The sequence below is a fragment of the Mytilus trossulus genome, chromosome 1 (genome assembly GCF_036588685.1).
Source record: "Mytilus trossulus isolate FHL-02 chromosome 1, PNRI_Mtr1.1.1.hap1, whole genome shotgun sequence".
NCBI lineage: Eukaryota > Metazoa > Mollusca > Bivalvia > Mytilida > Mytilidae > Mytilus > Mytilus trossulus.
In genome coordinates this window covers 12,115,059-12,131,164 of record NC_086373.1, presented here as the reverse complement: position 1 = coordinate 12,131,164, position 16,106 = coordinate 12,115,059, and the positions used below count along the sequence as shown (strand labels likewise).

General features: G+C 29.8%; 1 protein-coding gene across 3 annotated transcripts in view; it reads left to right on the top strand.

The window, feature by feature from the left end:
- The window catches only part of LOC134715372 (uncharacterized), a 62,936-nt gene extending 46,864 nt beyond the window's left edge, over positions 1-16,072 (top strand). For 2 of the 3 annotated variants that reach the window (XM_063577531.1, XM_063577516.1), the window contains 9 exons: positions 482-700; positions 1,261-1,313; positions 5,647-5,682; positions 10,747-10,799; positions 11,096-11,185; positions 11,850-11,977; positions 12,458-12,638; positions 13,100-13,246; positions 13,755-16,072. In XM_063577531.1, coding sequence (XP_063433601.1) covers positions 482-700; positions 1,261-1,313; positions 5,647-5,682; positions 10,747-10,799; positions 11,096-11,185; positions 11,850-11,977; positions 12,458-12,638; positions 13,100-13,246; positions 13,755-13,941 — 1,094 coding nt within the window. In that variant the 3' untranslated portion in view covers positions 13,942-16,072. The remainder of the gene's footprint in view (positions 1-481; positions 701-1,260; positions 1,314-5,646; positions 5,683-10,746; positions 10,800-11,095; positions 11,186-11,849; positions 11,978-12,457; positions 12,639-13,099; positions 13,247-13,754) is intronic. The other variant, XM_063577526.1, reaches the window with a different exon arrangement.
- The last annotated feature ends 34 nt before the right edge of the window (positions 16,073-16,106 follow it).

Sequence of the window (16,106 nt, the reverse complement as noted above, 5' to 3'; positions counted from 1 at the left end):
CCCTTAAGCAACAAATTGTACATTTTGTAGGTGAAAAGTTAAAATTAAACCAGTCAAATAATCAATGCTTATTTTTCAGATGGGTTTGATTTATTTATTTTTATTTTTGTTGCTGTTATTTATGACATTTTACAAGCACTTACATAAAGTACAATTGTTTATCATTATGTTTTAAAAAAAATGAGTTTTTCCCTATTTAAAACTTTCATATTAATTTGAATGAAGTATTACGGTCGATTTGATATTAAAAAAAAAGGAGGTGCATATTTTTATTTATTTTGTTTTTTTGGTGATGATATTCATGCATGAAATTTAAAGTATGAAGTTCAGTTTTAAACAGGAGTAATGCTAATTTATTGGAAAACACATAACAAATTGCATAGTCTTAATTTCAATAAAGAGTGAAAGTTAAGTATGTGTTTTTTTGCAATATTTGAAGTTACTAAGGAAGGTTTTTGATTCAGTTATGTTATTCTTTCAGCACGTGCATCTCCAATATCTGAAGTAGAGGAAGGACATGCACACCAGTCAATACATGATGCTGATGACGAATTTACAGACAATGAAGAATTCAAACAGAGACTTCTTAAGAGAGGAGAGAAGATGGAAGAGCAAGATGAAACATTGTTAACAGAGGAGGAAAAAGGATTGGCTCATCAAAGACCTTATTCTTCATTCCATAGAAAGAAAATGTTACCAGGTACCTTTTATTTCTCTCATAAATAATATTGCAATATGTTTGCAGTATTGGTGTTGTTCTATTGTGGTTGCCAAAAACGTTTTTGAAAAGAGTTATGCCCCTTGGAAATATAAAATTTATGGAAAATAGCCTTATTAACGCTCTTAGATGTACAATTCTTAACAGATTTGTATAAAAATTGTACAATAGGTTAATATCAGTATTATCTCTTACAAGTTCTATTGTTGGAAGATCAAATTTTTATTAGGGTAAATTTTTATTAATTTTTGGAAAATAATCTTGTTAGCACTCTCAAGGGTACAATTCTTGCCAGATTTTTTATAATGGACAATTTCTTCAATGTTGGCCGATCAACTTTTTTTAAAAGAGTTGTGCCCTTTGGAAATAATTTGATGAGAAAAACGAACTTGTTAAAATTTTTCAAAAACTTGTGAATTTCTATAAAATGTCTAGATGATATTACTTTTGTCAGTATACAATACATTTAGTACTGTATAAAAAATAATTTATGGACTATATCTGTATAGACTCGTTAAATTATAAGAAATTTACCATTACAGTAACTGGTGAAGAAAGAAGACCACAGACAGCTTTTGCAAGATTTAAAGCTGAGGTAATGTTTGTAATTATGTTCACACTTTTATATAACGAACAGCTTTAACAAAAAAGTGGAAACAATTATTTTATTTGAAGAAATGTTAGACTTGGTCATGTTCTCTAGTCAATTACTGACTCCATGATATTCAATGGTTAGTTAAGTTCATTAAACACCATAGAAGTAGTAGGAGTTCATCAGCAATGTTTCTAGCATGTTATTGTATTTGGAAAGTAAGGCCAAATTATTTTTAGTTGGATTTCCAGTTTGATAGAACATCTCGGGGGGGTTTAGTGTAAAATTAGCTTATAGTATTTTAATGTCATCACTGGCCATTTGAGTCATTGGTTCATTTTTCAGACAATATTTTCAGTGTTACTGTTAGTTCCAGATGTAGAAAAATCTTAATTTTTCATAACAGTTGTTCATCTTTATAAAAATTATATATGTCTTTATAATGACAATATTTTGCTTGGTTATGAAGGATGGGCTACAAGACTTTCTCCAGTTAAGATCTTCCTGTCTGTTTAAAAAATATAAGAACATGTACAGATAACAATTATAAGCTTCATTTATTAGACTGGACCACCACAAATTTACATTTGGGTTAAGATGCTTTTGCAGACGGTCAAAATCTTTACTTATACGTTTTGTCAGAAATAAAAAAATATACAGAAAGGTGTTAAATTGATAAGAATTTTGGGTCAAATTTGAGAGAAAGCTAAAAACATTTGAAAGCTGTCCAGCTGAGGATGCAGAAATTGTCCCAATTTTATTTGACATGGCTAGATATGTATTTATGGAATTCTTACGGGTTTGAAAAGGGTCAATGCTTGATATTATGTCTTTTTGTTTTTTTATGCTTTTTTTTCACTCTCTTTGCAAAAGCAAAGGAGAAATGTTTCCCAGAATATTTGTGCATATAAAACAGGCTTCTGATTAAAGATAAGGCTTAGGTTTTTTTTTTTTATATAAAGCAGATACTATATGAAATTATGTATTTTATATCAGTGAATACATGACTGATTATTTATCTATTCAAATTTCTTGTGTATGATCTCCATAGCAACAGTGGAGTATTTAAATCTTATTATTAAGGTTAAAGGTTGTTTAAGTAAAGTGCTTGCGATATTAACTAAGTTTATATGTTTTTATATCTTGTTGCCTATCACAAAGCCAGTTATACAATTAGAGTTAAAATTTCTTCAAAAATTTAAGTCAATTGAAAATGTTTGATTATATAATAAGTTATTCATGTATATAAACATAAAGATATTGGTATGAGTGCCAATGAGATAAACAGATATTAATTTACATATAATTTTATAATATTGAGTTCACAAATTTATCACAACCACAATCTAATTCTGTTTATAGAATATGCACCAAATTTATAAATATAAAAGAACAATCAATCCCAAATAATTTGATGCATTTTTTTTAGCATAGATATAAAAGAAATGAGATTGGATATATATAATATTTTATTTATTTTTATAATTTAGACTTATTCAATACACAACAGGTGATCATGGTGAAGGTCTTCATACTTACAAACTACAGATCTGACTAAGGATTCTGTTAATAAAACCTCTGGTCATCTTGTCTCCAAATTTATCTTTTTTTTACTTGAGAAATTCTGATAAAAAAAACAGCCATATCAAATATTTTTTCTTTCTTTAGAAATTTATATATGATATCCTATATATAAAATCCAATTAACCATTGTATTTAAGTAGTATTATTAGGATATAAAACTGATAATTCACCTTTTCAGATCTAGAGGATACACCAAAATGAAAATAATGTTACATCTTTGGTTAATTTCAGTTGTTTAGAACGTTTACAAATCATTAAGTTTTGGTGTACACTTTTGAAAATATTGCTGGAATGCTTTTGATTCTGTTCTTAAAAGATTACTACATTTGCCATTTTTAAAAAAAATGTTAAGGGGGGGGGGGGGGGGGGGGGGCACTTATGTATACCTACCCTATGTAGCAGTTACATTTCATTTTAATCAACAGACATAGAAGATAGATATTAAGATTTCATTACGCAAATATCTGTTTTATAAGGTAAAATGCATTCTTTTGTAAAAAGATAGAAATTACCAGATTGAATACTAGTTTTGTGAATTTAAAATAAGTATGTCCTGTCTCCCTTGACTATTATGTTCAGTTTTCAGCATTTGTTTTTTAATAAAAGGTCTTCTGAAGCCGTCTGTAAATTGAATATACAATACCTGGAAAAGGGTATTTTTGCTTTCAATCTTATTACAGCCCAGTAAACAAAAACCAATAAAAGGGTGAAAAGGTTGATACATGTACATAAATAATTTACCAAGTTGTAAATCAAATCCAAACACAATTTTTTGTCATAAATTATGTTATGAACTAAGAATGTGGTTAAAAATTTAATTTTAATGAGGAAATGTTATATTGCTGTTAACTAATACATCAGCAATAAAAAAAACAACCATGGAATGACTATTAAGATTACCTAAAGATTTAAAATGAATCATACATCACAAAAAAATGTCAAATAAAAACCTGTGTGTCTTTTAAATGTTGTTAAGTATTATAATTATTATATAGAATCCCTTGGGGCATACACAAAATAGGACCTTTAAGTGATAAAACACATATATCTACATTATAATTAATATGGGATAATCCATAAAGCTCTGCAGGAGACAACTTTCATTTTATTCAGCTATTAAATATTGACCAGAAGTTTTAGATAGTGACAGAGGTCCAATTAATTTTTTCATACTTTAGGATTTTTAAAATTTTCATCTGATAAATAAACAAAGTTTCAATTAATTTTGTAGTACTAAAGAATATCTTATCTTTTTTATCTGATTTAGTTCCAGATTTGTTTGTTTGTCATTTTTCTTTTCTGTTATTAACTTTTATTCATATACTTTATTTTATAATGTATTTAAAGTTCGTATTTACATTTTAAATAGTGAGTTTCAATTAATTTTGTTGTACTTTAGGATTTCTAAAAATTTCATCTAATGTATAGTCCAAGATTTGATTTTTAGTCATTTTTCTTCTCTGTTATTAATTTTTATTCATATACTTTTTTTCATACTTATTTAAATTCTTAATAAAGAAACCTTCAATTCATATATATATATATTTTCTATAGCTTTATTCAGTGAATAACCATTGCTTTCACTTTCTTTTATACTTATATAGTACAAAACATACAACAAATGTATGAGATACATTCAGGAATGATTCTATACATTTGTAATAGATTCAAGTTTAATTAAGAATACTTCATATAACGAAGAAATAAGATGATCTTGAATAAAGGCAAGATTACAAAGTAAACCTGTGCAACTATACGGTGGAAAAATGAGATTTGTGAAGATTAACTAGGGAAGAAAATTTGAACAGAAATTTAAAATTAAGCTAAAATTTGAATGTCTTTTTGGTTCATTTATTTGCTTATATCATTAAATGCCTGTGGGGCATTATTCAAAATTTACAGTGTCAACACTTAAATGTGTTTAAATGTCTTTATATATTCTCCAATTAAGCTTTCATTTCAGTTATTTTTGTAAAGAGTTTTAAAGGTCAGTTTATTGAGACTTGTTTGTTCAAAAATTCTATACCCTTCTTTCACACAAGTACAAAAATACTTTATACCTATGTTTAAACATTTTCCATTTCATATTCTATGTTTAATTTATGTTTTTGATGTATTCAAAATGCACCAAAGTTTTTAAATACGTAATACATAATAGTTTTTTTTTTAAAGTTTAGCTTAATGTAATAACTTGATATGTCTCCAATATGAAAATTACAAATTCGAGGTCAAGATTTGATTTCACTGTTTCGTTGGAAAGTGAAGATCTTGCTAAGTGATGTTAACATGTTAAAGAAATATAATTGAGTTGATTGTTTACAAATGTTTGCAGGAGACAAACACTGGGTTTGGACAATACATCTCAGAACCTAATATTGATCATCATAAATTTATATTGTATGATTTTAATGACTCTGTTGATTTTCATCTCTGATAAAAATTAAAATTACAATATGGATATCGAAGATTTAAATTAAATTTTGATGTTATTGGTTCACATAAACTATTCCTTTATAGATTATTGATGAAAACATCATGAAACCAGTGTTTGGGAATGTTTGAAAAGGAATAATTCACATCTTCTAGAACTATGGCACAAATGTGTATATAATAGTGACTTTTCATATTGAAATCAAATTATATTGGAATTGTTCATTTAAATCAGAGGTTGAAAGAATTTTTAAAGAAAAATTGATTATTATAAAAAGAGAATTGCTATATAAAAATGTCTGAATGTGATCTCTCGCTACAGTTGGAGATTTTATTAGAAATCCCAGAAAACTTAGAGGTAAGTAATTGGGTACAATGTTCTCAGATCATTACAGTTAAATACATTGTCGTGTGGTCATAGCTTTAAAATTTGGTGAATATGTTTTTCTTAAAGAGTTAAATATTGTCATATTGTAATTGCAATTTAAAATTTTATGGATTTTGTTTTTCTTTAAGAGTTAAATAAATAGGTTATTTCTTTATGCTGTTTTCATATTAATGATGTGTCTGCCTGTTAGTACAGGCCTACAAATGAGCTACACACTACTTGTACCAGTAATTGTTTCCTGCCATTCCTGCTTCTGGGACATAGTAAAAGTCTTGGTCTGTCAGTCTGTCTGTTACACAATAAATCTCAAATGGGCAACATTTTGACTTCTAATTGTTTCCCGCCATACACAGCTCTTGGACACATTAATAGTCTGGGTCTGTTTTTCTGTTACAAAAGTATCTCCCAAAAGGCCAATCTTTGTTTCTAATTGTCCTCTTCTAACAGTCTGTTACAACAGTCTTACCCCACACAGACATTGTAATAGTCTCTGTCTGTCTGTCTGTCTGTCTGTCTGTCTGTCTGTCTGTCTGTCTGTTAAAACAGTATCTCCAGAATGGTCTTCAAGTTACTCCATCTGTCCCTAATCATACACCACCCAGGAACATTTTAATAGCCTTGGTCTGTCTGTCATTTACAACAGTACCTTCCAAATGGGCAAACTTTATTTGTAAGTTCAGATTGCACTGTAATGATCTGTGAACATTGAGTAATGTGTTCTACGAACAACATTGTACCAATATTGCTGTTGAATGGTTTTTGAGGCTGCCTTTACATAAACTGCTGAGTGATATGTCATTGTCATTGAATGTTGGTGAATCATTGTCTGCTAAGCATGTAACACATCTGTCATTCAATTAACAAAAAAAAATCATATGATTTTGATATGTGAATAAATGGAAGATCATCCAAATACATTTATATTCTTAAAGTAATTATTACAAAAACACATATATATGTTTCTGCTAAAAACTATGGAATGTTTATTTAAGATATAAGATATGAAGGAGTTTAGTTCCAATTAATTTTAAAAGTTCTAGTGACATTGAAGGACATTAGTGTTGCCATCAAGATAAAATTACAGAAAAAAAATACATCAATGAGACAGCAACCCGATAATAAACATTAAACAGGATATATGTGAAAATAAGAATACAGCAACCAAATAACACAAAACAGAAATCAAGAAATGAAAGAGATTAAGAGAATTGGTCATTATAGACAGCAACCCAATGACACAAAACAGGAGATTGATAAAAAGAGATGTTTTGTTCAAATCAATGTGACATTTACCCAACAGTGTAACACATAAATCAGGAAAACAAAAGATGGATACCAGTATGTGGGGAAATTGGGAATATGCCCATAAAACAGCAAATCAATTGACACATTTTAACAGGAGATTTATAAAAATGGTACATCAATGAGACAGCTTCCAACCGATGTAAAACAAAGGTCAGAAATTGAATAAAAAGAGAGAAAAGGGATATGTTAATGAGACGACAACTTGATGACATTTGATCTATGATCAAGCGAGTTCAACCTAACCGGGAAAAATAAAAGGAGTTCTATCATAAAAACATGTCATGGAAGGGAAATGTTTTTCATCATTAATATTGTTTTAGTCAAATATAAGTTTTTATTTTATATCTTCCTCAAAAAAGCAATTATATTTCAAGCTTTCATTTACTCACATATGAAAACCTTATTTACCAAATTTTTACATTTGATTGGTTAATTATTTAACAGATGTGTATCAGGCTGATTATACAAAATGGTCATATATAGCTATGTATTTTTAACATGCAGTGTTGTTGTTTATTGATAGATTATACCTAATTATAGATCACAAAACTGAAAGCAAAGTTCATTTTCAGAGTTATCTCCCTTAGATATTTGCTCAAATTTTTTTATGAATTAAAAGTATTTTTTGCCTTTCTTTAAAGTCATCTGAAAATATAGTTTTCAGTGAAATAACCATCAAATGATATAATTGAAAATATTGACTTTTTTAATGAATTTATCTGAAAATTTAAACATTTTCCTGTTCTTAACCCCAAAAAAATAATGTCTTCATAACTTGAATTTTTTGGTTTTAAACACAATGGGAGAGATTTCTCTGATTTATGACTGTACTCAATAAAAAGCTTAATGAAAGCTGATATGTATGTATATTTACACATGGGTAAGTGGTCAGGTGATAGGCACAGTTTGCATAGCTTGGAAATTAAAGTCAGCATGGCAAAGGTAGTTGTATGATTATTAAACTAGAGGCTCTCAAGAGCCTGTATCGCTCACCTGATTCTACTTGGGTTTTTGAAATCATATAAAAAAATATAAAATTTGGCTAAAAGTGACAACACAACCTCATTTATAAGAAAAGGAACATGTTTAATTTCATTCAAAAGTCCCCCACTGGCGGCCATCTTGGATGACGGATCGGCTACAAAGTAACAACACTTGGTCAGCACCTCATAAGGAACATTCATGCCATGTTTGGTTTTATTCCATTCAGTGGTTCTCTAAAAGAAGTCATTTGTATGCATTTCCCATAGGGTCCTATGTTAAACTAAGTTCCCTGCTGGCGGCCATCTTGGATGATGGATCAGCTACAAAGTAACAACACTTGGTCAGCACCTCATAAGGAACATTCATGCAATGTTTGGTTTTATTCCATTCAGTGGTTCTCTAAAAGAAGTCATTTGTATGCATTTCCTTATAGGGTCCTATGTTAAACTAAGTCCCCCGCTGGCGGCAATCTTGGATAATGGATCGGCTACAAAGTAACAACACTTGGTCAGCACCACATTAGGAACATTCATGCCATGTTTGATTTCATTCCATTCAGTGGTTCTCTAAAAGAAGTCATTTGTATGCATTTCCCATAGGGTCCTATGTTAAACTAAGTCCCACGCTGGCGGCCATCTTGGATGATGGATCAGCTACAAAGTAACAACACTTGGTCAGCACCACATAAGGAACATTCATGCCATGTTTGGTTTCAATCCATTCAGTGGTTCACTAAAAGAAGTCATTTGTATGCATTTCCAATAGGGTGCTATGTTAAACTAAGTCCCCGCTGGTGGCCATCTTGGATAATGGATCGGCTACAAAGTAACAACACTTGGTCAGCACTCCATAAGGAATGAATATTCATGCTATGTTTGGTTTCATTCCATTTAGTGGTTCTCTAGAAGAAGTCATTTGTATGCATTTCCCATAGGGTCCTATGTTAAACTAAGTCCCCCGCTGGCGGCCATCTTGGATGATGGATCGGCTACAAAGTAACAACACTTGGTCAGCACCCCATTAGGATAATTCATGCTATGTTTGGTTTTATTCCATTCAGTGGTTCTCTAAAAGAAGTCATTTGTATGCATTTCCCATAGGGTCCTATGTTAAACTAAGTCCCCGGCTGGCGGCCATCTTGGATGATGGATCGGCAACAAAGTAACAAGACTTGGTCAGCACCTCATAAGGAACATTCATGCCATGTTTGGTTTCATTCCATTCAATGGTTCTCTAAAAGAAGTCATTTGTATGCATTTCCCATAGTGTCCTATGTTAAACTAAGTCCCCCGCTGGCGGCCATCTTGGATGATGGATCGGCTACAAAGTAACAACACTTGGTCAGCACCTCATAAGGAACATTCATGCCATGTTTGGTTCCATTCCATTCAGTGGTTCTCTAGAAGAAGTTCAAAATGTAAATTGTTAACGACGACGACGACGGACGACGACGGACGACGACGACGACGGACGACGGACGCCAAGTGGTGAGAAAAGCTCACTTGGCCCTTCGGGCCAGGTGAGCTAAAAAGCTTACTGCCCATAAATATATAGAACACCTTGTATATACTTGATTTGATGATTTTCATGTTTGTTGTACTCCAGGGGATTCATTTATTTTCATGGGTACCAAAACTATCAATATTCGTAGATTGAGGAAAAACTGTATTTTAAAGGATGTTGAAATTTTATGAGTTTGAAATTGTTAATGTATAAAAATTGTATGCAATTATAATTCTATGAAGAACAAATGTTTGAAAATATCCATATTTACATTTAATGGAATTCTATGATATCTTATTTGTTGTCAGAAATGTTGAAAGCACACAATTGTTAAATGTTTACTTTAATTGATTTTTTAATTCAATATTATTATAACATACAGTTAATTGACTAAATGTTCATTTTACATCAGTTTTATATGGAGTTTTAACTTGAAACTTGAAATTAAATATTTACAATTCTAAAGTTATTCAATTTCCTTTCCAATTATTAAACTTTTAAAACAACATCAATTTTTGATATTGATTTTTATGTAACCAAGTAACATACATCAAGAGTGATAAAAAGTAATTTGAATTACCTCCCCTGAAGTTAAGAATTAGTTATTCCTTATACATAAATTTGCCATAGAAATATTTATAAACTAATAATATTATAAATGTACTTGTTCAGCATAGTTAAGTAGAATTAAATTGTTGTAATTACGAAAAATGAATATTATGTAATTTGGTTTTAAAGTTTGTTGAACATAAAACTCTTGTGTTCATGATAACTATGAAGCATTCCTGAAGAATAAAGAATGGCATGCTATTTATTACTTGATATATGTATTGTAAAAGATGCTTGCCTCCATAAACTAATTTCTATTAGAATGTAAATTTATGTATGTCTCAGTTAGAACCATAGCATGTCTAATTCAATGCCATCAAGAAATCAATTCTTAAATTTACATTACAATAAAGTCTATGAAATGAACATCAACTTAAATCATTTTTAATGTCATATTCTCCTACTGGTGGACACAAATCATTGACTATTGATTCCACAGAGTCTTTGTATTTTTAGAATTGCTTAGAAGTAAGATAACTGTCAATGTGGATTTGTATACTATACACTCACAGTAACTCACTCAGATTGACAAGTCTCAATCAACATTATAGATATACGTCAAGGTCATTGCAAGAGTTATTACCCTTTAATACTATATTCATGTCCTATTGAACACCAAATCTTCAATTACAGGAACTCCAAACAGCATTTGATAAAGCTATGGACAAGTTTCAGAAGATACCAGGGTATGGTTTGTTTATTGTGCAGAATTTTGTGTTAATTTGTTTTTAAAAATACTTTATTTAAATTTTTTTTTTACTGTAAACCAACTTATTTTCATGGATACTTAAAATAATTCATTTCACCCTTTCCAAACCACTTCCCATGGATTTTCTTGATGTAGTTTAAATAGGAAAATTCCACATTTGACATATTCAAGACGATTTTTCATGCTTTTTTTTTTAATTTCATATGTGGTTTTTTTTAATGAAGTATTATTAGGAAATTTATATAATGACCATATTTGCTTTTATAATTGCAGGACACCACAGACTGCAACTAAAGACAAACTTTTACACAGAAACAATGGTTTAATGTTTGATGAGAACTGGCCAGACAGGGAAATTGAAAGGTAAATTTATTTTCTTAAATTTACAGTTGATAAATCTGTTAGATTGAGCTAGAACTTATAGTGATAAAAGATTGGGTTTGAATGAAAATATGTAACCATATGATGATGTAAAAATGGAGTCTGTAAGAATTGTTTTTTCTTACTTCCTCTTTTGGGAATGGAATCCCTCTGTTTGATCCTGAAGTCTTTTCCTTCTCATACAAATCAAACAGCAGAATGTACTTTCTGGTTCACTATGATATGGACGCATGCTCATCAATTTAGGATTTTTTTTCCCTGTTAAAATATTTTCTACACCATTGTCCTGTCATATGTGTAATTAGGCAAATACCTATTTGGCATCTAAAAACTTAACATTTTTATACATTTGTAATCAGAACAAATATATTTAAAGTGAACTTTTGTTGTGAAGCAACCTCTTAACTTCAGCCATAAACAAATTAGGTATCAGTAGACAACCCTGTATTTTTATATATTTCCAAAATGAGTAAGGGCAGAAATATTACAAATCAGAATCTCTATTGAATCATCTCTGATAACAAGATAGATTTGAATGAAATTTTAAACAAAAAAGAGCACACAATGATTGACGATAGAATAAATGTTTAAATGTGACATGAACTTGAAAGTTTTTGAAATGATATTTGAATTATTCTGTTACCAGGCATTTATTGCTAAGAATGCAGAAAGAACTACGAACTAGGAGTGCCTTAAAGAAAAGACAAGACTGGGAGGATAAACTGAATGAGAAAAGAAAACTATTCACAAAGAGAACTGTTGATAATTATTCAGGTATTACTCTTTAAAAAAGATTTTGTTTTTGATTATCTATTTAACATTTGTAGCTGTAATCTAATTAAGAATTTTTTTTCAAGGTGCCCTGAAAAGATTCATGTGCCTTTCTCAAGTCAGGAGCCTGTAGTTCAGTGGTTTTCATAGGTCAATGTCTGGCATATTTGTTTCTTGTAAAATATTTTTGTTATTTATAATTTTTTTTAACTTAATTGATTCAAAATGTTCATGACTATATGGTATGGGTTTTTTCTCATTGTAAAAGAACAAACGAACTAAAACTTTGCTAAAATAGTTTGTTTTAAAAAAAAAATAATCATAATTTCAAGAAATTGTATGTCATTTTGTTGGAAAAGCTAATTTAGATTTTTCCCTTTTATACACACACCTACAACAAGACATTTGTTCATTTAAATGTACAATTTTTTTTTTTTTTTTCCATACTGTCTACCTATAGATTTCAGTAATTTTTCTCTTCAGTTTCTGGTACAAGTACAAAGTCAGATTCTTATATCCTGGGTCAAATGCAGAGAGCCAATACCTCACATATGTCCCTGAACACTGGTCAGCCAACAGTAACGGTCAGAAAAAGACCACAGACAGCCTACGCAGCTTTACAACCATTTGATAAGAAAGAGTTGAAAGCAGAGAAGCCTTTTAGGTTTGTATATATAAAACTTAATAATTTCACTGTTATTATGTCTAAACATTGAGAACTAAATTTCACCAAAGTTTATATAGAAGGAGTCAATTCGCCGTTTCAGAATCTAATGCATTTTGGGTAATATTTTCAAAAGCAGAAATCAAAACTTTGTGATTGGTTTAAAACGTTCTAAACAATATAAATTCATCCAATGACTTAATGTAATTTTAATTTTGGTGTATGAATAATGAGATTACCAGTAGTCCTTCCGTTTCTGATGAGGCAAATTGATCTTATTTTTTTTATCTTCATTATTTTTTTGTTGTGCTGCTGGTTTTTTTTTCTTTAAAAAACACCTCAGTCATGAAAATAAATGAATCCACAGTACTTGTTTTACTGATTTTTGTGACCTCAGATGAAGCAATTTATAAAAAAAAGTTATAAAAATGAATTTAAAAAACAAACGATTTCTTACCCAGGTACAAAATAAAGAAAACTCCAGAAGTATCACGACCTCCCAGTAGAATATTAAGTCCAGAACCACAACCAGATATACGAATGTTTGATCCAAGGAATCCAGATGCAGTTCGTCCGACAACGGTTAAATCTATACCAAGTAAATGCCAGTAAGTTCACAAATCAAAAGATTGATATGTATTTATACTGATAAAGATTAAAAAATAAATATCAAGTTACTTAAGCCATTCTTTTTTTTCATATTTAGAAATATAAAATATGAGATGCATTTATGACTTGGTTAATATCATATATTATGAAACTTGAAGTAGTGACCTATTTTAGCTGCAACTTACTTTTTCCACTCATTACAAAGTATACACTTTGTCTTCTTAGTCTTTTTTCCCAATTATTTCATCCTATGTTTGTTATAAAATTACCCATGCTGTAATCTTGGCAGGCAGTTTCTTTTTACAGAACTGCCACTTTTTCATGGATCAACAGTTTTAAGTAAGCAAAAGACAAGTCTCTATAGGTTTTTTTTATATATTTTAGTTCATCAATGTATGAGACCATCTGAAATATTCAATATAACCTTGACCTCCACTTTACTATGTTGTCACTCTAATGTTCAATTAAAAGTTTTTCTTGTAAATAATGAATTTTATTTATTTACAGACGATATATTCTGGTGTCACGTCCTAAAGAAAAGACTCACTTACCTTTACCCTCGCCACTAGAGGAACAACTTTTAGCAGAACGATTCCCTGGTATTGGGATGAAAGTGTACCAACAACATACTGAACTAGCTCTCAAAGCTAAGAAAGTATCTTATTGTGTGGAATACACTCCCTTTAGTTACTAGCAGAGTTATCTCTCTTGGTATAAACTTTGATGGATCTCTTAATAACTATGTTGAAATAGATTTACTGTTTAATAGATTATAGTAATCATGTATTGATTAGGATGACAGTAAAACCACAATCTGATGACCAGTTCAGACCAAAAAGATGTCAGGATGTGTGTGACAATTATTCTGTCCATTAGAATGAGATTACAAGACTAGCTCAGCTACTGCTTTCATCCTAACACTTTGAAATTTTTATAAGTTTTTGACAGCGTATATTTATTTTCATGAAAACTTGAAATTGAATAATTTAATTTTTAATTTTTTTATAATACAATGTACATGTAATGCATTGCATTCTGTTTATTTTACTATTCAAAATTTGTCCATACTTGCCAAACTAACAGATATCTATATGAAGGACAATTTTGTGTTGATTGTTTGCTATGATCAGTGTTGTCTTTTTCAAGCATCCATTTGATGGATTATATTTTTTCTAGACTGGATGATTTTGAAATTGTGAATTTGAGATAGATTAAAAGATATATTGTATTTATTTTTGTAAACTGCCAAAAATATAAGACAAACAGGGTTCCTTGTACATTGTATAATGAAATGTCAGCTAAGATTCAGTGCAGACTTTTTGTCCTGTGATTTTGAAGTGATTTCTGTATGCTAGCTTTCTGTTTATATGACATCAATAATACTTTTTGATTATCTAGGGATTAAGGCAATGAAATCATTCTAGTTTCTTGCCTACCATGACTTAGCACTTCCAACCTGTGCTTTGTTTTTTTTTAACTGAAGTTCAATTGGTTGAAAGTTCTATGATGTTGATAACTCTTAGAAATGAAGATATTATGTAATTAAATATTTCTATAAGATTGCCTGACCATGAGAAAAATTATAGATGTAGGGAAAAAATGATACATTTAGATCTTATAAGTCTACACCAAATCTTTTTATTCTTATATACATACTCATGTCTCTGTAGATTGCTGTGATAAACTATAGTGCCAAATGACTGTAGCAATATTTAGCTTAGTCAGCATCTTTTTGTAAGTTTTGTGATAACTGAACATTTTGTTGCTTGTAGCAAATTATTTGATAATTTGTTTATTAAATGCAATTTTTATTTTTACTGTGATAGTGACTGCAAATTTTATTTATTGAGTATTTTGGTCAACATGTGATGGACAGTTATATTCTGATGTTAGATACAAGCTATAGAGATACAGTCATGTCATTATATTGGCTCAACCTGTTCTCTTCAAATATAACCTGACATCATCTATGCTGTAAACATTTTTGAAGATGAATTTTTAGTATCTTTTACAATCAAAGACCATAACAGCAGGATTTGACAGTGCTTTATGTGTTCCATTTGAAATTAATAAAAAGTCATTTTGCATGGTGTGTTGTTGCCAAGGTTATGGTGTTTGGTTGCCAATGGGTATGGTATGTTGTTGCCAAGAATATCAAGAATCTTGGTAAAATTATTACTTAGTAATATATGTGGTCTGATATATTGATGAATTTGTAAAACAAGTATTTATATAGTATAGTATAGTAAGTTGCTTGTTTCTGTTATTATGTGTTTCATAAATCTAGGTAGTGATAGTATGCTTTTGAAGTCTGCGAACCAATTTTTGTCAGTTTTACTCAAAGACCAATCTGAAATTCTACCGTCCATCAACATTTGAATAGAAACTGAAATTTCAGCTAACTAAACATGAATAATTATACCAGTTTAGCAGGAGTAGGTCCTCAGATAGTTTACTTTTAAAATTTATTCACCATTGGAACATGTTAATTCCATCCTAATACCCTGCTCATCATTCAAGATTGCTGTCTCTGTTGATCATGGGTCAAAGATGATGAATAATGAGATTTTCTATTCCTTATATAATTTTATATGCTTGAAAACTTTTTTAATTATCACAGAAAATTTTGAGACAAAGAAAAAAGAAATGAATTTTTATATAAGCTTAAAAACTTTTAAAATGATACATTTTTTGTTGGCTATATTACTGTGATAGATGTCCTAAAAACTACAAAAATTGGTCAGTACAGTACGACTTTAAGTGTATGAATCTTGCTAAATCTTGTTATTGTATATGTTGTTGAAATAATAAAAAAGTAAAGCTTATATTTGTTTATTTTTGCTACAAATATCTACCAAG